We start from the raw sequence: 21,525 nt of genomic DNA on the forward strand, positions 1-21,525 counted from the left end.
TAAATAGATAGATAGATAGATAGGTAGGTATAGAGATAGATAGATAGATAGATAGATAGATGGCTAGACTGACACACACACACACACACAAACACACACCGCGTAGTGTAGTGGTTAGCACGCTCGACTCACAATCGAGAGGGCCGGGTTCGAATCCCGGGAAGCGGCGAGGCAAATGGACAAGCCTCTTAATGTGTGGCCCCTGTTCACCTAGCAGTAAATAGATACGGGATGCAACTCGAGGGATTGTGGCCTCGCTTTCCCGGTGTGTGTTGTGTGTGATGTGGTCTCAGTCTAACCCAAAGATCGGTCTATGAGCTCTGAGCTCGCTCCGTAATGGGGATGACTGGCTGGGTGACCAGCAGGCGAAAGAGATGAATTACACACACACACACACACACACACACACACACAGAGAGAGAGAGAGAGAGAGAGAGAGAGAAACATGCAGACAGATAGGTGAATAGATAAGTAGATAAATAAAGAAACAGATAGGCAGACAGATGTAAATCAATTAATATAAAGATAGACAGGAAGCCGGAGAAATGTATAGATCGATAGATAGTCAGACAGATATTCGGACAGGGAGATAGATAGACATAAAGACAGACAGACAATGAGGCAGGCATGCAGGTACACAAACTTACAGATAGACATGAATCCTCTTACAGCAGCATGAAACGGAATCGTTGCACATTAATTTAGTGTCGTAGTTTGAGCTCAGAGCAGCAATAATTTCAGGGGTCGTGTCGCCTCGGCCTCCCCGCGGCACGGCACACGCGGCGCAGGTCATGTCGTTGCCTCGCGTGTGCTGCTTCATGCCACGTTTTGTTCCCATTGGTTTTTCCTATTCTTTTTTTTTTTTTTTCCTGCACTTTTTTTTTTTCGTAACAACACATGACAGCCTCTTGCCGCATAGAACAAGACCACCAACTTCACACCACACACACTCACACACACGCGCGCGCGCGCGCGCTCACGTATATACACACACACACACACACACACACACACACACACACACACACACACACACACACACACACATGTATGTACATAGGAAATATTACGTGTTATATTTGTTATAGCATGCAACCTCCAGTCAGTGTTGACTCTGTCCTCCCTGTCGTGCAGGTCTGGTGTACTGGTACCACAACGGCGTCATGCTGGACTACGAGGGCCTGGTGGCCATCCTGACGCAGGAAGGCCCAGAGGGGACCCGCTCCTCCCTCACCATCGCCCGGGCCGCCCCCGACCACTCCGGCAACTACACCTGCTGACCCACGGCGGCGGGCCCCGCCTCGCTCTCCCTCACCGTGCTGCAAGGTGAGGCGCCGCCCACCGCCTCACAGCTCACCATGGAAGCCAGGCTAATCTTAAGGCTGTTACTATTGTTGGTGTTGTTGTTGTTGTTGTCATTGTCATCGTCGTCACCGTTTGTTATCATGTATCTAATCTTATTTCCCCAGGAGAGCACCCTGCAGCCATGCAGACGGGCGGGGCGTGCCGCCGGTGTCCCACAGAGTGGGTCACGCTGTTACTACCCGTGGCACTGCTGCTGCTGCACGCCGCGCGGCGGAGATGATGGGAGTGTGGGGACGTGGCTGTGGACTACCGACACACCACGTGTGGGACGCTGACAAGACGCGAAGCTGGCGTCGACATGACGGAGCGGCAAGCGAGTGTTGTGGTGGTGGCGGAAGCGTGGGCGTGTACGGAGCTGGTCACACACGCTCCTTCACAGGAATATATAGCGCTGGAAATACGTCTTGGTGGTACGAGGAACGTTATTAATGCACCTCTGTTGTGCCTCGTCCGTGCAGGAACTGTTAAGAAGCACATTAGAAAACGTGCACTGTCCCGGAACACTGCAGGGGAGGGGCGGCAGGGGACAGGACGGCCAGGGCGGCCAGACAGGGGATGAGGGTAACTTTTCTGCTCGAATCTGAACTTTTTGTCCTATTCGTATTAGATTGGGACACTTTTTACTACCATGATTGAAGGTGACTGTTATTGTGTGTTGGGGAGATGAGAGAGAGAGAGAGAGAGAGAGAGAGAGAGAGAGAGAGAGAGAGAGAGAGAGAGAGAGAGAGAGAGAGAGAGAGAGAGAGAGAGAGAGAGAGAGAGAGAGAGAATATTGCATGTCCCATCAAGTGTTTAGGGCCAATTCTTTCAGGATTTGGAGCCTCCATAAATGGACTTTGTTTTATAGCACAAAAATGTAGGTGAGTTTTATCTTGTATCCCAGCAAAATTGCGTTTCTCTCGCTCTATATGTACTTTTCTATTTTTCAGTTTCAATTTATATTATTTTTCGCCGCCCCTGTGAGTGTGAAGGCGTTGATAGCTTGCTTTCATTTACTGACTGAACATAATATAGATTTTAGTTATACAAGTTTTAGGCGGCGCTTTATAACCTCAGTTTTGTGGCGCATTACACTCAATCAATCATTCGCTACGTTTCAATGAATTGGAGTTTTGTTTCACATCGGTGTTATGAAACAATATATTAAAACATCTTTATTATCATACACTGAAACAAAACAAGATAAGAAAAAAAAAATGTACAGGATAGTTTTCTACTGCACTGATATTTGAAAAGTTGTCGAATATTGTAAAAAAAATAAAAAAACGAAAAAAATGAAGTGTACAGAAGTCTATTTTATTGTCGTCGTCGTCGTTGTCGTCGTGATTTAAAAAGCTGGACTGCGATCGCCTTTTCTTTTTTTTTCTTCTTTACACCACAGCAAATGAAGGAACTAACACTCAATACTCTGGGATCTTGTATAAATGAACACGCTTTGCTATATAGGCTCTGTTTTTACAAAGATGGTGATACATTTTCTCATTTCATAGACTACAGAGCGTGAAGTGAGAGACTCGAGGAACTTCAGAAAAAAAAAAAAATCTAGGAGCATAATCTCTGTAAAGACTCGTGAAGAAAAGAGGATCGAGTGCGTATAAGGAACCAGATCTTCTTAAGTGTCATGGAAAGGAATTGAATCCTTCTTAAATAGGTTTTGTATCGGAAAGACATTCCAGATACTTAAGAAAGCATCAAGTCCTCGATCTCTACAAATACTCGAAGGAAAAAAGAGAATCGTGTGAGTATAAGGCATTGGATCTTTTTAAGTGACCATGATAAGGAACTGAATCCTTCTTATATAGGTTTTGTATCGCTTATGATCCTATTTGGTGCTACACTGAACACCTTGTACCGAACTCACTTGTACCTGTAGATCATCGAGACTAGTTAGAGAGAGAGAGAGAGAGAGAGAGAGAGAGAGAGAGAGATAATTGACTTGTATGTGAGAATCTTTTATAATACCATGCGATCTCTCCCTTACCCTCACACACACACACACACACACACACACACACACACACACACACACACACACACACACACACACGGCTATGACAGACAGGTAAGAGTTATAAATGACACGTATATAACGAGAACTAACCACTAATCATCAGTGTTGCCTTCCTTCACCTGCTTGAAGGAAAGGGTGGAGTGTGTCAATAAATAAATTAAATAAATGGTCTCCAATTAAGTCTCTTGTTTTTATTGCCTTCCCCTCTTTAAATCTGGCTTAAATACCTACATATGGGTTAAGACTTTTAGGGTTGACTTTACATGTAACAGAAGTAGCACCTGCAAGGGAACTGGCAACTAAGTAGGTCCTTATTATTTTATTTTACGTTACCCTTGGTCAGCTTTCCTCTCTTACATAACAGAAGTAGTAGTAGTAATAGTAGTAGTAGTAGTAGTAGTTGTTGTTGTTATTGTTGTTGTTGTTGTTGTTGTTGTAGCAGTAGTAGTAGTAGTAGTAGTAGTAGTAGTAGTAGTTGTTGTTGTTGTTGTTGTTGTTGTTGTTGTAAGAAGAAGAACAAGAACAAGAATAAGAAAGAACAAGAACAAGAACAAGAAAGGAAACTGATATAGAAAAAAAAAAGAAGAGGAGGAGGAGGAGAAGGAGGATACTTCATAATAACGACAAAAATAACGATAACAATGATGACGATGATAATGTAGAAACTAACAAATGTCAACGAAGCTTAAAAATGACAATAACAACTCAATAATAAGGAAAAAAATCAAATAGAACAACGATCACAGTTCACGATGATAAACAGCTGGAGTGGCGATCAAACAAGCCATAATCACTCGTTTGTTAAGGCGAAGACTCTCATCCCGCCCCCCTTAGTAATTATTATGACAGTTTCTATACACTGAGTGTGGTTATCTTGAAGGAATGGTCATAAAAACTGATATATGAAATTGCCACTCAGCCACCCATTCATTGTAAGAAGATATGGGAAATTATTCGTAGTTAAGAGGGAGTTGGTTGGCCGGAAGAGGGATTTGAAGCTGCCCGCGTACGATTCTATTACTTTTTTTGTATTGGTTTCAAGTGGCTATTAACTTCTCGCTGTGGCATAAAATGTTGTCTTATAATATATTGTTTCTGTATGATGCAATACGGTGTTTTAGTCTTAGGAAGTGTTCTGTTTGTCTGTTATACAGTTTGGGTGTTTGGTTCTCATCATCTCATGTGCGCGTGTGAAAGGATCGGAGAGGAATCGGATAAGTTTGAACTGCGCACTCAGTGCGCAGTGCTCATTTCACTTCACTCAGTTCTTGGTAAAGCAACGAGTAGTGAGGATGTTTACTTGTTGCCTATTGTAATTTAGTGCATAATTTGGTTTCCTTTTTTTTTCTTTGTGTATCGACGCAGCCGGCCATGGAATTCATAAGGTATGTGACCGTGTCTTTGTATCCTTGATGTAATCTCCGGAATGTTGCAATGGTGTCATTTGGTCCTTGCTGGTAGTTAGCCTTATTAGCTTGTTACGTTGTCTGACTTAGTATTGCAACAGTGCGTGTCCACCTGTTCCATGATTGGTGATAACGTTATACGCTTAAATTTTCGGTACTATTACTTTCTAAACTACTATCAGCCTGACTACATTGCCTTATGGACGAATAAACTGTTGATAGCCGATCTACACAACAGGAGAGAGAGAGTGAGTGAGTGAGTTTATGGATGCAATAAAAGAAGACGCTTGCAATTGGTGTGACTGAGGAAGACGCAAATCTGAGGTGTTGAACTAGTTGATCCACTGTAGCGACTTCTAACGCAAGCAGTGGAAATAATGCCATTGCTCTTCAGCTCAAAGAAGGTAGAAGGGTGCTCTCCGCGATAAACTGACTCCATTTCTACTTCACGTTATGATAGGAGGAGGGAAGTTGTAGGGTGCGTGCCGCTGAGGGTTATGGCAACACATGGCAGGCAATAGAGGGCGCATGGGTGTCGTTTGCAAGAATTGAGCTGCAAGGGTGTTAGTGGATTAGACTGCCGTGGGAGGAGGGTTGGGTATGGGAATACATATATAACGAAACTGCAAAAGACCAGTTGACCTACGTTTTATATGGATTTGCTAGGGATTAGATTGAGTGATGATTTGTTGATAGGAAACAAATAAAAAAAGCATTCATGCACAATAGTGTTACAACTGTGCTTTTCGAAATAGATCAGTTATGAGTTATGACTGCAAAAAGTAGGCGAGTTAATTCTATCATCTGTCCAATCCCGCAACGAAAATGAATGACGTTGAGTGGGGTGAAGTTATGTAAGAAAAAATGTCATTAAAATATAAATCTATAGAAGTACATAAGCCAACAAAGAGAAGAATCAAAATAAGATTGATATATATAAGGGGGAAAAAAAATACAGCAAATAGAATAATCGTGAAACATACAAATATCGAAATACTTGTTAAGAACGATAACAGAACTAATCATCAATATTAACTTCGTAGTGAAGGTAGCACCTGAACTCCGGAATGAAATATTAAAACAATGACAGGCGAGGCGAGTGTGTTACGTGGGGCGGACAGCGGACAGCGGCTAACAATGGCGAGACTGGCGAGGCTGGTGTAGAGTTATTCACCATTAACTGACTGATAGATCGCCGCGCACTCTGTTTACGACGTGTGTTCCGGTTTATGGCGCGCAAAAAATGGACGCTGACGCAGGACGCTAGTGAAATGCAGCGTCATGTGGAGGTATTTACGAGATGGCGGCGACGAGGCTGTAATGGTGGTGGCGATAGCTTATCCTGGAGTTGACAGCCCTGCCGCCGTGTCATCCTCAGTGAGGTAATACGGAGCATCACACTGAGGCCAGGGTGAAAACGATTTGCTCTACCAACACTACGGTTTCCAAAGGCCACAGAGACGATCAGTGTCCCCTAGTGTTTCTCCTCTTAATAATGTAGAGATCTTGTTAATAAGTCGTTAGAAGCATTAAAAAAAAAAAAATCTAATTTCAGCTTAACAATTGTCCAGAAATATAGCTCAAAAGGCTTCAAGACCCGGAACAAATTCTTAACAAGTTGAAAATACCTGTGTAACCAGCTGAGGTGATTACAAATAACATCAAAAGTCCTCAAATGTCTATCCATGCGAACTGTCAAAAATATGGGTGAATAGAGGTCATGAAAGGTCAGTTAGGAAAAATATAATTTATTGATAACTTTTAAACTATTAGCAGTATATAAATGCGTGAAATTTGTCTAATTTTGTTTTTAACCCAAGAATAATTTTCAGACACCTAAGACTAATCATTCATCCTCTTTGGGGTTGGTTACAGCTAATTTTGGTTAAAAATGTGGTCTTTTACTGTTTTCCTGGTCTTATGATATGTTACATTGATGTAGTACTCTATATAAGTTAGGTTTTGTTATCAACAAGAAATTCATTCAACTAATTTTCTACACTCCTTCAATCACTCCTTTTCAAGTTTAGGAAGTGAAATGAATTGGGATTTAATAATTGATTGATTTATTAATAATATGAACTTCATGGAGGTAAGAGTTGTATTGTAAAAAACACTGAAAGGTAACAAATATTTTATATCATAGAGCTTTGGAGAAGTGCTGAACTAGTACTAAAAACACTAACATGTCTAGAAAGCACTATACTTTCACTCAATGTCATTAAATTCATCTTTATGCTGTGAAATGTTGTTGCATGTCTGGCCATGCCATACACTGCATATCACAGTAAAATGCATTAATAATTTTCTGCAGCCACAGTTTTTTTTTGACATCCCACTCTATATTCAAGTTAGAGTCTCTGGCACCTACATCTGCAGCACTGAAGCAACATTGGTACAGTTTATCATGCTGTGCAGCAAGCTGAGTCACATCCTTCCTGAAACTATAATTGGGGATGGATGAAGAAAGAAAACATACTAATGCCAATAGTACTTACTGAGGATCCAGCTGCTCCTGAAAAATTGCTAAAGCTAGTTTCTTGTGGCTGCAAAGTGGGATGTCAAGAAAAATGTGGCTCCAGAAAATTATTAATGCATTTTACTGTGATATGCAGTGTATGGCATGGCCAGACATGCAACAACATTTCACAGCTTAAAGATGAATTTAATGACATTTGTAAAAGTATAGTAAAAATGCTTCAACAAATAAAATTATGGCAAGACAAAATAATAACTCAAAGTAAATAAAATTTTACTTACATACTCAACATTGAGGTATTACTTCTTTTTTACATAAATGTAGCTCTTCTTATATTGTAACCCTTCCTGTATATAACTCATTTCTTTCCCCAACAGTATTTCTTTATTCTCCACTAAGAGAATGAATATCAATGTTTTTTTCTATTTTACTTATTCATTCAATTTATTTTTGTGCTTTATCTAGGCAATGTTCAGTAATTTTTTCTGGCCTGGTATATAATATATACTATAATAGATTTATTTATTTATTCAATTCACTATTTTTCACAGACAACACAGCCACATCAATCCACTGAGCACTCAAGTTAAGGAGAGGAGTTTTGAGAGAGGTCCATTCACTCAGTCACCTTCACCACCAGGTTTCCCTGGGCACCTTTGGAATGGATGATGTCATGGTGAGCTTGGGACGCCTGTTGGAGTAAGAGCCATGCAATTATTGAGAATCAGACATATGTGGTAGTTCTCTGGGGATGGGATGTGTCATTTCTATGAAGCTATTGTTTAGTGATTTCTATAATATCTCATAGTAGAAGTACAGTATTGGTGTTAATCTTGAAAGGAAATTGTTGTTTTAGTGTTTCTTAAATGTAAGAAGTATGTATTCTGTTTTAGTCTACTTTAACTATTTTAATAATCTTAGTTTCTTGGAAATAATTACTCAGTGTCCTGAAAAAGGTAAGAATATTGAGTCTCATAAAAGTAAGTACTATTCCATTTCAAGCCTGACCTACGTCTCCTAAAAACAAGAAAATATAAATTCCTTTTAAGATTTTTTTTTTTTTACATACATTGAAGCCATTATAAAGCAGACCTCAGAAAAGAAATACGAGAATCTGTAGCATCTTACCTCTTCCAAACTGTAAACTTTGTACACTGCTGGCTTAACCCATCCTGCCTCAGTGCCAGCCACTACGTGTGCCGCCAGCTCGGCCCACTCTTCCTGCAGACAGAGTTAACCAAGACCTTTATTTCTAAGCTTTTTGGGCTCTCATTAGAACAATCTTCAAAGTAACAGAAGTTATTACACTACAAGCTGCTAGAAAAATTATGTAATTTAGAGCAGTTATTTATGTCATTCAAGAGACATTATTGAGATCAAAAGGTTACTCTCTACAATCACCTCAGTAGAAGTACCAAGAGCAACCCCGGTGACAGAACTCTCACTCAACATCAGATTGCGAGGGTTAATCTGAGTGGTTCCTCTTGACCCCACCACCTGTGCCAGAAAGTAACATTAGCCCTCAGACTGCTTTGCTTATCATTGTATCAAAACACAACAGTGATAGTAAAGAGAGCAATTGCATTTCAAAGATTTCAGTGTCTAATTTTTTAAAGATTAGTCTTTTGTTTTATAAAATCATTTGGTGGGCCACTGAAATAGCAGCTCAGATTGTCAGGAATTGTCAGAAAGATCATTTGTGGTCAAATGTTCTGGTTTTATGTGCATGAAATGTTATATTAATTGAACAAGATTTAGGAGTGATGCATATTTCATCTAGAAAGAATGGTACAAATGGTTAAATACAAGTCAGATTAAGGAATTGCTTTTGTAGAGAATATAAAGTTATAAAAGATTATAATGCCAAATGTATCATCTCCAACAAGACTTCCTTGTAGAGAAAGAACACGTGTGTGTGTGTGTGTGTGTGTGTGTGTGTGTGTGTGTGTGTGTGTGTGTGTGTGTGTGTGTGTGTGTGTGTTTACCTAGTTGTATTTACCTAGTTGTAGTTTACGGGAGGGGAGCAAGCTCATATTGACCCGTCTTTACACCTTGTTTAGTCCAGCTTAGCTTTTTTTTTTTTTTGTGTGTGTGTGTGTGTGTGTGTGTGTGTGTGTGTGTGTGTGTGTGTGTGTGTGTGTGTAGAAAGGATATAAGTAATTAGATACCATGACAATCAAAGTAAGAAATCTTTTTAGGGGAGAGAATGTAAAATTAGGAAAGGATGTGTATATATGAATATGGCACATCTACCATTGATGTGCACAAAAATACACAGAAAAATGTAAAGACTACAATAAGCCAGCAATGTTCTTAACCACTGACAGAGAGGAGGTAGGGAGGCGATGGCATAGTGGATAAAGTGGTGAGTGTGGGATCGGGCAGTCGTCCATGTGTAGGTTCGAATCCCACCACGTACAGCCTTAAACACTGCCATTTCTTGAGTGGTTTAAAGTTACCTACATGTCACCATGTTACCCAGGTTGTAGGTGGTTACACCCAAGATGAGCTTCAGGATGGGTCCTAATATAGGTACCACTATAAATAAAATTGCCAGCGCCACTAATGGGTGGAAGCTGAACAACTCTTCCCATACACTCTTCAAGTATGCTTACAGGTGCTATAGGCCTTAACGTTAAAAAAAAAAATAAATAAATAAATGACATACAACCCTGTCTGAGAAATAACATCAAACAAAATGCTGTGGGAGACATACAATGGTTCTACCACGTGGGTTCATCAGAGTGAGGTCCTTGTCCAAGTTGACATTGGCCAGCATCTCCAGAATGATGTCAAATTTTTCTGCACCAAGGTTCTTAAGGTACTGAGGGTCACGGTGGTTGAAGACTTCATGGGCACCAGTTGCCTTCACTAGGGAGATCCCCTCATCAGTGCCGGCCGTCCCCACCACATGAAGGCCTGTCGGTGCAGTGCATTAGAGGTTATAGTCAAGAGGCCTTACAGTTACTTTCTGAAACTGCAGCCTTAATGCAAACTTTCATAATGTTAAGCTAATAATTTAAGTTGAAAATAACAAAATTAAGTTTCCATATATGCAGAGACAGCCAAATGTAGGCTTGATGGCTTCTTAGAGCTTCCCTCAGTTTATATTCTCATCTTTGCTGGTAATAGAGATCAAATTCTGACAGACGACCCATAACATTCATTATTAGACCAGTCATAAAACTTGTGCCACATTGTTGACTGATGTCTGATTATCATCCAAAATATGTATATGTCAGCATGATCTGTGAATGGCTAGAATTAACTAACCCAGTTCTCTGCCCATCTGAACAGCTGCCAGCCCCACACCTCCACTGGCTCCATGCACCAGCAGCCTCTCCCCCTTCTTGGCCTTGGCTCTGCAGACATTAATAACACTCAATGATGAGAATTGTATCTAAGTTGGATTTTAGGAAAGAAAACCTTCACATGCTTGCACAATAAGATGGTGAAGCATGTAAATGGAAGAGATATGCAAGTTGAAATTCTGGACCTTCCTATCTGATTCTATATTTTCTCTCTCCTGTGATGAAATTTTTCAAGGAGGAGGTTTCTGGACACTTCTCTTTTGATTTTGGATGACAATTTTTTTTTTTTTTTTTTTTTTTAAGGGACTGGCAGTTCAGTCGGGCTTTCCTTTTCTCTCTTACCATTGGCCAGTCCCCTTTTATATAAGGAAAAAAAGTTATACATCCTTAGCTGCTTATGTCTGATGCTACTCACTTAAGGATGAGAGCCCGGCAGGCAGTGAAGTAAGGAATGCCTATACTTGCACCCTCCTCAAAACTCAAATTTTCTCCCAGGGGAAACACTCGCGTCTCATGAGCACTAGTGAGGCTTGCCAGTGTTCCGCTGCGTGTGTTGATGGAGCAGAACACACGGTCCCCAAGCTGGAAGATATTAATGTAGTAAAACCTCCATCAGGCTGCAGTTCATGGTGCTTGTGTTATTCAGATTTGATACAAACCTGACTACTGCATAAACAAACTTTTGAAACACTTTATATGATAGTCACAAGTGGATTGGTTTGATTTGTTCTGCAATGTTAAAAACTCTCATACCTCACTTTCAAGGCTTTCAACTGCTTTAATTTTGTTCATGGTATTAGCTGTTTGTTTATCCGAGTGTGAGGTGGCATCTCTCTTATCTTTAGTGAGCTGAAGCATAGATAGAGAGTGGCACAAAAGCAAATGTTGTTAAAAGGTTGAGTTTGATATATGGTATTGGTGATGTTTGATGCAAATTTTCTCTCTCTCTCTCTCTCTCTCTCTGTCTCTCTCTCTCTCTCTCTCTCTCTCTCTCTCTCTCTCTCTCTCTCTCTCTCTCTCTCTCTCTCTCTCTCTCTCTCTCTCTCTCTCCAGATTTTATGTAAATAAGAGTGTAATCTTTTTTGTGAAAGGATAAGAGTTTATTAGATTTGCATCAATGTCTGATATGCAAGGAGTGAGAATCTTTAAATCAATGGGAAGTAAATCAGACTAATTATTGCTATGGTTTCTTAAAAACAAAAAACAAAAACAAAAACAGCACTCATGGGAGAACAAAGCTTTTCAAAACACATGTCCCAGTGATAGGAAGTGATAACTTAGCTACTGAAAGAAAACTTACCTTGAATTTAGTAACCTTAGTGCCGAGGGCCTCCACCACCCCTGCACCATCCTTGCCTGGGACGTAGGGCAGCTCAGGCAGGCTGGCATACATGCCCTCCCGTATGTAGGTGTCCACTGGATTGATTCCGCTAGCATGTATTTTGATCAGTACCTGTTGATGGGCATTACAGTTACCCAACACACTATGCACACCCCTCATGTTCTTTATACATTGCCATTTCCTTGGATATTCAGGATCTTGTTACCAAGTTAGTATAGAAAGAGTTAATTGGCACCTGTATTGTCTTTAAGTACAGTTGTAGAAGACAGGAAGGACAAAAGCAGTTTCCTAACTTCAGACCAACTTCTACAACTCATTCTGTGTAGCAATGCATGTTTTGGTGGGTTACTTTCAAGGCAATGCAATGGTGGGAGAGACCAAGTAGGACTTTTACTTGCCTAAACTAAAATTACTCTGGCTCATTACCAGTGCATAAACATCATTTAACATTTCATGGGGATATACATTAGTCACAAAAAATTAGTCAATTCATTACTCATACAAAAATTTGCAGTTTTGTGGACTTAAACATTACATCTCTATGCATCTCTAACATTACATCTCTATGCATAACAATGGTAAACTTTGGATAAAACATTCTTTTATTAAGGCAAAAACTTATCTTCCATGTCATTGTTTATGAGTTAGATAGCTATTCCCTTCTATAATGGCTATGTGTCTAAAGAATATTGTTCCTTTCATCGCCAGCCTTGAGGAGTGGACACACACCTCATGGTCCTGGACGGATGGTGCCGGCATATCTGCCTCCACCTTCATCTTCTTCACACCACCAAACTCACGCACAACAATGGCTCTCATCACGGCGGCCATGGAGCTCCTCAACATCTGTAAGTAACACAAATAGTAACTTATTGTCCCCTAGTCTAATGTCTATTACCAGGGTTTTCCCATTTAATTCTTTAATGAAATTAACAATTTAATCGTCGTAACATTTTGGAAATCTTGTTTATCTTCAATTAACTTCTATGAATCTGCAGAAAAAGTATACAAAGATATAATTTAAACATGTGCATGCATTATTAGCATTATTACATAAATCTTGATTAGCTGGAATTGAAATAACTGTGCACTCATTATAAATGAAGGTTAAATATATCATTGAAATTTTAAGGTGAGAATTGAGACTGACAAGGTATTTCAATAACATGTACATTCTAGAGTAAGAAAATAAAAAAAAGATGGTCAAATGAAAAATAATACTTCAATCTGAGAGGGATGAGGTTTGCCGAAAATTTATAGGGATATTTTACTCCTTTTAAAATGACCTAATGCAAATATTGGTTCTTAGTGTTTGTACTATAGTTCCCTTCCTTCTTTTCTACACCTCCATTCGATTTGCAATGAATTTTGTAAAATAACCTCTGTCAGAATGAACTTAGGTCCTGTGCACAACGAATCCTGATCGAGGTGCTTCCGTCTGTCTAGTATTCCTAAGCCAGGCATTTACAGTATGTCAGTCAGTAAGAGCGAGCGATGTGGACAACTCAGGGCACCCAACATTCTACTTTAGTCGTTTTATAGATTTTTGGAGATGTATTCCGAAATTCTGTGGCGTGACTAGAAATTAACACAAACACACCATGATACCATTAGATGGGTATCTTGCGTGTCCAGGCCCTCGTCATCATCATTACGATACATTTTAGACTAGCTCCGAGTTTCAGTATAATGATGGATAATAACATCACCCGGCAATAATGTTAGCCAAGGAATGAATGCGTCACGTCATAAGCCACCAGTGACAGACTTTTAACATCACGATGACTTAACACCTTGCGATGCCTTTCTGTACCCTGTATGACAGCTCTCCCCCAAAGGCCACAATACTGCCTGAAGCCCCACACCGCAAACGCCTCCTGTAGGTGAATCCCTTGCCACTTACTGAAGAGTGTAGTGGAGGTCTAAACAGCGGTATCAGTCTGGCTGGGTACGTCCGCAAGCCGCTCAGCCGCCGCCTCAGTGTTGCCAGTGTTTAAATTGTTTTATCTGCTTATCTTCTGCTCGAAAGCCCTTTCGCTCAAATTAAATCGTACAACAAAGCAGCTCGGAAATTATTTTACGTAAAGTTCCATAGAGGCTTTTAAGTGATCGAGGAAGAGTAAGTGGGAGATCACAGTTAGGACGCCAAGGTATGCAGAGTGGCGGGAATGAATCAGACATATATTGCCCACCTGTAAGATTGACATTGTGCATGCAGAGGTAAAGGCAGCTGACTCTGGAGGGGGAGACGCCAGCGATGAACTTGAGGCACACGGCCACGCGATGAGGCAACGTTCTTGGGAATTAAACTATGAAAATAAAACACTTGTAGTGGAGTAATCTGGAGGAATTGGTTTGTAATATCAGGATAAATACAGCTTGCATAGCACCTGCAAATATTGATTTCTTCTTGGACAAGAGCAAGAAATATAATAAGGCCTTGGGAGAGATCTGCTGCCACTATGAAAAACGTGAGGATGGTGAGAGGAAGACAAATTCTTCCTCTTGCTATATATTATGTATATTCTCCAGAGAGGCAAAAGATTAGAATGATTTACGCAGGGACCCCCACCACGTGTGGTCTCAGTCCTACCCGAAGATCGGTCTATGAGCTCTGAGCTCGCTCCGTAATGGGGTGACCAGCAGACGACCGAGGTGAAAAATACACACACACACACACACACACACACTCTTAATGTGTGGTGTGTGGCCCCTGTTCACCTAGCTGTAAATAGGTACGGGATGTAACTCGAGGAGTTGTGGCCTCGCTTTCCCGGTGTGTGGAGTGTGTGGTCTCAGTCCTACCCGAAGATCGGTCTATGAGCTCTGAGCTCGCTCCGTAATGGGGAAGACTGGCTGGGTGACCAGCAGACGACCAAGGTGAATTACACCACACACACACACACACACACACACACACACACACACACACACACACACACACACACACACACACACACACACACACACACACACACACACCACGTAATGTAGCGATTATCAGGTAAGGCTCACAACGAAGACGGCTCGGTCGGGTTCGAGTCCCAGGGAGGACAAGGCATGTGTGCGAGCCTCTGCAGTGTATAGGATATATAGCCCTTGTTCAGCTAGCAGCTATCGTACAGGATGTAACCCGGGATTTTGTTGCCTCCTTGTCTCGGTGTGTGGTGTGTGAATATGATCTCAAGATGTCATTCCCTAGACCTCATTCCGTAGGGAAGCGACTTGATTTAAGTGAACGACATACCCAGGGATAGGTGGGTGAAAAACTATAGTTCTCGCCTAATCGCCGATTGGTGCGTGATAAGAGAGAACGGAGTCCTTGTCTGACAGAGTAGGTAGGGAAGACTTGCGAGGTGCAGTACTACTGTATCTCGCTGGATGTAACTCACTGTACCCTCAAGACCTTTCCTATAAACAAATTAAGTGCACATGTCGATCACATAATGTGGATAGTCGAAATGGACATTCAAACTCTGTGAATATGGTAATCACAGTAACCCTTGCTGTCTATTGCCTTCACAGTCTCTCTCCTCAAGTTGCTGGAGGTCCGTCCACTCGCTCTGCTCCGCCTGCTGGCAGTTAAATACCGGATGAGTTGTATTAGCTTTTATATATATTTTTTTTTTCAGTAATCTGCTTCTTTGGTGAAGATGCAACTTATGATTTCGTGCTAGAGCCTACACGCCCTGATGGCTGATACATATACCCGTATATCGTAAATAATTGCAATACCCAAATAATAAAGTAATTGGATAGTGTAATACCTATATCTCGATCTGGATGATAAAGTGGGATGAAAAGTAGATAAAATAGATAAAGAAAAAGATGGTGGGAAGCGAAATGTGGAAGAAATATGAGATAAAAGTGTGTGGGCTTAGAGAATCTGACGAATTTATTGTACATTGAGTTTGATTCATTTTATTTTTGTTCATTGTATCTATGCACTTATTGATTTTCTTTGTGAAGGCCATTACTTCATAATAAGGTACAACGTACACTTGTATAGGCTGCCATTTATATGAGCATTTCCGCACAAAAATGTTAGCATTTCTTCTTAATTGGGCCATGGTGATCCGGAGTAAAAAAAAAATTAGTGCGGATATACGAAGCACACTGCGCTAGGAGGAAGACGCGTTCACTGATCTTTTAATGTTTCGTAGAGACTGGTGTAAGTATACGTGTGGGACATGATTTTATTTCTGAAATGACATTTTTAGTGTTTTAGTCGCACATTAAGCTGCAGGCTGCTTTTATATTTCTATGAATGAGTATAGCTAGGATATATACGGTATATATATATATATATATATATATATATATATATATATATATATATATATATATATATATATATATTAAACGATCGAATGAAATTTTATGAATTTGGACTTTCACCCAACCAATGAACATGTGATATATAGCGTTTTTGTGGCTAGAATGGTATTGAATTGGTTGATGGTGTATACCATTTCCGGCCCAAAGTTTTAGTTTCAAAGTTTATTTAGGCGCAAATGCATATTTTCCAAGTTATATGACTTTTCAACTATAATGATTCCATGCCTACTTCTCATTCCTAAAGAGCTTAGGCCTGGGACCTGTGGGAAATCGGTGTTTTTGGGGGGTAAGGGAAAATTAAATCGTGTAAAGTGCACGCTGGAAAAGAGATCGGATATTAACAAAATCACATAAAAAAACTCGGAAATTAAATACTACTTTGATGATGGCGGCGGCGGCGACTATAGCGAGAGTTGCTTTATTTATTTTAGTTAGTTATTATTACTATTATTATTGTTTTTTTTTTTTTTTTTTTTTAGCAGCGTTACCTACGAAAGTCCAAATTGACGAAATTTCAGCTTTGCAAATGCAATCTTTAATCAAAACAGTATTGTATACAAATGAATTATTTGTAAGGCTTGGGTTACGTGAGTGTGGTTCATAATAGCTTAGAAGAAAACTTGCGTAGCAGTAGTGATGGCTAACTTGGGTATAGTGAAGAATATTAACATTGGTATGGAGGAAAGGTCACTGCAGGACTTAATTCTTGTCTATATGCACATGTAAAGCTGCCGGTGAGGTTAGGACATGATAGGGGCCAGCGTGGTAGTTATACTGGTGCATATAACCTGCTTACTAGTGTTTGTTGTCTGAGATCTAGAGCAAGTTTTGATCATGTTGACATTTAGTGTAATAGATTAAGGTTTATCTTATTAAGTATGTGATAAAATATATAATGCATATAAATATACCCCATTGTGTAAATAAACATTCGTTATTATTTATTATTATTAAAGGTTTACTGAGTATCAGTGCAAGATGTAAACATTCGTTGATGCTAAAAACTTAGTGATTTCATAAAACACACAAATGCATTACTTCCAGGAACTTGAAATCATTTATCCATTAGATTGTGAAAAAATATAATTAATGGGAAACTAATTGCTGTGAGAACCGTCAGCTCTACGTGTGGCTGTCTCTATATGATGCATAAGGTTATCGCCATTCATTGATTGTTCTGGGAGAATTTCTTTTTTCTGTGAAAATTTTCATGCAGTGATACTTGCGAAGATGACTATTGGTTAGGGAACCAGTAGAATGAATCTTAAGGATTGAGAAAATATTTGATTTGCTAACATTGACTTGAAGTTATAGTGTAAATGAGACGAAAGTTAGATATCAGTAGCGTAGTAAATCAGTGATCAGCCTGGGTGTTCAGCCCTAAACAGTGTGGGTGTTGTGTTGATGTAGTCGGGTATCGCTTCTCGGCCTTTTGGCTAAGATCAAAGTGTAGTATCTGTTCTTATCAGCTTAATATCTGATACGATCCCCATGTGGGATCTACGATATTAATCTGATTTTTGGATTATGGCGAAGTGCTAGGGGCTTGCTCCACCTTTGCCGCGGATCGGCCCGGTATTGCAGTACTTCCGGGATCGGTCCACTCCCCCCGGGGAGAATGAACATCTCATCTTAAATTAAATGCCTGTAAATGTGTGGCATTCGTAGTGCTTAATTTACACACTCACACTCGATATGCGGCGTGCGTGATAGTTACATAGTACACTCCATTCATCCACTCAGAGAAAAAATGATAAACTAAAGAAATAATCTCATTTGCTGCAGTTATTGTATCCAGTTCCACCAACCCTTCACCTTACCATCCTTTTCATCATAGTGAAGAAAAGCAAGTTAAAGGTAGTCAGTTGGTGTTAGGTTAGTGTAAACAGTCACTGCTAGACGTGTTGGGTTTGTATAGACTCCAGGGTTGCTATCGTTGCCCCACCGGAGACTGCTTAATACTTAATTGTCGTGAAGACCTGTATTTTAAAACGGAAGCTGTGTTCGAGATTAATGATATGATAACTGAAATTAACAACTCTGTGTTGGCTGTTTTGTATAACTGAAAAGTATGATTGTGGTGTTACAATCATAATAACTTATAAATCAATACATGTGTTCATGATACGGTGAATAAGTAAAAGATAACTATCAGAACTTAGCGTTTTGGCATCCTCATGACGAAACATCTGAAGAATGCAGGTTTTGCGAAATATTCACATAAATAGAAGATTACACTAGTAGGTGTTGCTGAACACTACTTACTGTAGAGGTCTGTGTGGAAGAAGGGCATCCCGACAAACTATATATTTGCTACTAGAGATTTGTATACTGCAAAATGGTAAACAATTGCGTGGTTCTTTATAAGTATTCTAATATTATTATATTAAAAGTGTTGAATATGAAGTATTATGAGTGGTATCATAGAGAAAGCATGCATTAAATATGAACCTGCCATTCTTACTTTGACATACTGCTTGCGCCGGTGTTAAGGTCTAAGGGTATAGTTCCAGAGTTTAGGCAATGATAGTAACTCTGGTTTCCCTTCAAAACGCATAAATCTTTCGCCTTTTACTAAAGATTTCCGTGGAGGGGAACAACTCAATGAGTCTGAAGAAATTTTTATTGACCCACTTAGTGGGTTTCATAATGAAATACATATACGACGGCATTGGTGAGGTGATGGTGATGTTGGTGTCCTCGCTCAGAAGTTATTATTGCACTGCACTGTGGCTGCACACCACTAATGGTTTGATGTCTTGCCTACATGACAGGGCAGCTCATTGCTCGGTTCTGGTCCTTATATATATATATATATATATATATATATATATATATATATATATATATATATATATATATATATATATATATATATATATATATATAATGTACTTATGCGTATATTTGTACAGTTCCTGAACATTCACTGCCATTCTGTGTCCCTTTCCTCCATGAGAGGAGGGCCGGTGGAGACTTGTTTCCATTGGCGGGTCTGTAGCACGCTGTTGTGTAATTATGTGATATAAAGTTGAATTCAATTCAGTTCAGTTCTGTTGTGAAAGCATATTACTATCTTTATTTCACAATGTAATGGTGGTAAAATGACCTGCCCGATGACTATTTTCATTTATAACTGAAGGATCATTGATTATATGATACATATTCATACACGTATACATATATAGAGCACATGCATGTACAGTACCTACATATATTGAGGGTAGGCACCAGCCCTTGGGTGGCGTGGCGAATGTGTCGCTCGTCGTCTTCAGAGCAGTGTCGGGAAGGGAAGTGGAGCAGTGGTACCGCCCTGGATACCCAAAGTATCACGTCTGTGTGTACATGACGCCGCCTCTTACAGCTGGGTCTGAAGGACAGCAGTCGCAACCAGTGCTTGATGCCGTGATTATGCATAATGCTCGAGGAACTATAGAGGACACTAGCAATTAAAGCTATTGTATGGATATTACTGCATACAGTACATAACAGGTCCATGCATGTTATGACTGACTCTTTGCAACATTGAATTCTGCAATGTCAATACAATATTAGCTCAAGATAAACTATATCAAGTAAGAGCAAAAAATGCTGTCAGCTCCATTGCTGTCTGATGCCCCATCCGACCATCCTCCCACCCTCACCCCCAGGTCCCTTGTGGTGCAGGTGTTGCAACATCTGTTTTAATGTTCCAAACAGACTGCAAAACTCAATGTTTACGCTTGATTCCTCAGCAAACAGTGAAGGGGAATTCGTATTGTATTCAACTGAACGAAAAAGTTTGTTATAACTTTTATGTCTTGAATTTTCAGGTTTGATGTCATTATTTTGAAGGATTGAGAACATCACTCTTTCTCTATTTTTACAAATAAGTTCTTGCATAAAGGCGGGTTCACACGTGTCAATATGCGACTGAAATTGAAAGCCTTAGTTTCCGACTGAATATCGGTACTTAGCGACTGGAAAAAAAACAGTCGCAAAACAAGACCAATTAACGTGTTGGTCTTGTTCAGGCGATTTGCGACTCTTACGTTGTGACATGGAGAAAGGTTTGAAAATGTGGTGTCGATGTAGAGAAGAAGATTTTGGACTTGTTGAGGGAAAAAGAGCACATCTGGGACCCTAAGAATGAATTTATAACAAAAAAAGCTTTGGCAGAACGGCGTTCGATGAGATAGTTGCCACTCTGCGATGACTGCTTCCCACTGTGCAGGGCGTAGTTGGCGGTGAGGATTGAATACTTGTCAGGATTTGATTTGATCACAGTCGTCATTGTCACCGGAGGAAGACATCTTGTTGGGGAGCTGTTTGTATAAATTCACTTTCCACCCAGCCGATACTTCTCAGTCGTTATGTGTGAACGTGTTCCGACTGGAAGGCCTCTGTTTATACTTCTAGCGTCGTGCAGTTTCAGTAGCATATTGACACGTGTGAACCCGCCTGTAATGTACACTGATTAGGAACAAGACACATCAGAGGCAGTGATCTTTTTTTTTTTTTTTTTTTTTTTTTTTTTTTTTTTTTTTTGCCATTACCCTGGCATGGGTATTGGGCCATTTTTGCTATTTTTATTTTTTATTTTTTCTTTATTTCAGTTTTGTTATTTATATATACAATTTTATTTACTTAATGTAGTTTTTTTTATCATTATTTTATTTATATATATTTTTATTTATTTTATTATTAAAAAAAAAAATAACATTGTACACTCACTCAGAATTCCATACACGCTTCATTCACACAGGGACCCTAATCCTAACTCAAAACTATTGTCCTTTGTCAGGGCATGGGGAAGGGAGGGATAAATCACAAGTACACAGGGTGGCTACGTAGCATCACTACGTATTGCTTATATACATGAAAGGGAAAACATTCACATCACATCATGCAAATCTGGAATCATACATACACTCATACTTTTATTTACATACATATATTTCATATATTTACAGAGGGAAGAGTAAAAGCATAATATATACACATAAATCACAACTCTCTGATTAAATTGGTCTCAGTGATCAAAATATTGGGATGGCGTCTGGTCTGAAATTAATCTAGGAGTGTTTTTGTATTCTAGGTACGTACCAGTCGTACCTCCACTGAAGTCTTTAACGGTAGTGCCAACAAGTGAATGATAGAGAATATTTTTTTTTTTCGTCCATGCAGATACAATCGTTAATACAAAAGATATTATCGTTTGTAATGGAATGAATTGTAAACGTTGGGATTTGACGAGTCTGGGTTCATAAGACGCACGGTAGAGAACTTGTGTA

The 21,525-nt window shown here is 39.8% G+C and overlaps 2 protein-coding genes, 1 long non-coding RNA gene and 2 other non-coding genes across 6 annotated transcripts in view; 4 read left to right on the forward strand and 1 right to left on the reverse strand.

Moving 5' to 3' along the window:
- LOC123499813 (zwei Ig domain protein zig-8-like) overlaps positions 1-3,556 on the forward strand; it is a 246,594-nt gene extending 243,038 nt beyond the window's left edge. The window contains exons 8-9 of the mRNA XM_045248305.1: positions 1,135-1,326; positions 1,470-3,556. Of these exons, the coding sequence (XP_045104240.1) occupies positions 1,135-1,280 (146 nt within the window). The 3' untranslated portion in view covers positions 1,281-1,326; positions 1,470-3,556. The remainder of the gene's footprint in view (positions 1-1,134; positions 1,327-1,469) is intronic.
- Positions 3,557-5,878: 2,322 nt separating this feature from the next.
- Positions 5,879-12,758, forward strand: LOC123499808. Its single transcript, XR_006673112.1, has 3 exons — positions 5,879-6,164; positions 7,813-7,937; positions 12,623-12,758. It is a non-coding gene; the product is annotated as an uncharacterized LOC123499808 (long non-coding RNA).
- LOC123499807 (quinone oxidoreductase-like) lies at positions 6,515-13,964 on the reverse strand. 2 transcript variants are annotated; one of them, XM_045248299.1, is made up of 9 exons: positions 13,818-13,964; positions 12,644-12,760; positions 11,873-12,025; positions 10,988-11,154; positions 10,535-10,623; positions 9,978-10,180; positions 8,663-8,758; positions 8,390-8,482; positions 6,515-7,952 (listed from the first exon to the last, which is right to left on the reverse strand). In XM_045248299.1, exons 2-9 carry the CDS (start codon positions 12,758-12,760, stop codon positions 7,878-7,880), a joined length of 993 nt encoding a protein of 330 aa, XP_045104234.1. In that variant the 5' UTR covers positions 13,818-13,964; the 3' UTR covers positions 6,515-7,877. The 2 variants fall into 2 exon arrangements, with proteins under 2 accessions (XP_045104234.1, XP_045104235.1); XM_045248300.1 differs by lacking the exon at positions 13,818-13,964 and adding an exon at positions 13,728-13,804.
- A 3,704-nt stretch (positions 13,965-17,668) lies between these two features.
- On the forward strand, positions 17,669-17,861 carry LOC123500201. Its single transcript, XR_006673219.1, has one exon. It is a non-coding gene; the product is annotated as a U2 spliceosomal RNA (small nuclear RNA).
- Positions 17,862-18,782: 921 nt separating this feature from the next.
- Positions 18,783-18,896, forward strand: LOC123500212. The gene has a single exon (XR_006673230.1). It is a non-coding gene; the product is annotated as a U5 spliceosomal RNA (small nuclear RNA).
- The last annotated feature ends 2,629 nt before the right edge of the window (positions 18,897-21,525 follow it).

The sequence above is a fragment of the Portunus trituberculatus genome, chromosome 50 (genome assembly GCF_017591435.1).
Source record: "Portunus trituberculatus isolate SZX2019 chromosome 50, ASM1759143v1, whole genome shotgun sequence".
NCBI classification, from domain to species: domain Eukaryota; kingdom Metazoa; phylum Arthropoda; class Malacostraca; order Decapoda; family Portunidae; genus Portunus; species Portunus trituberculatus.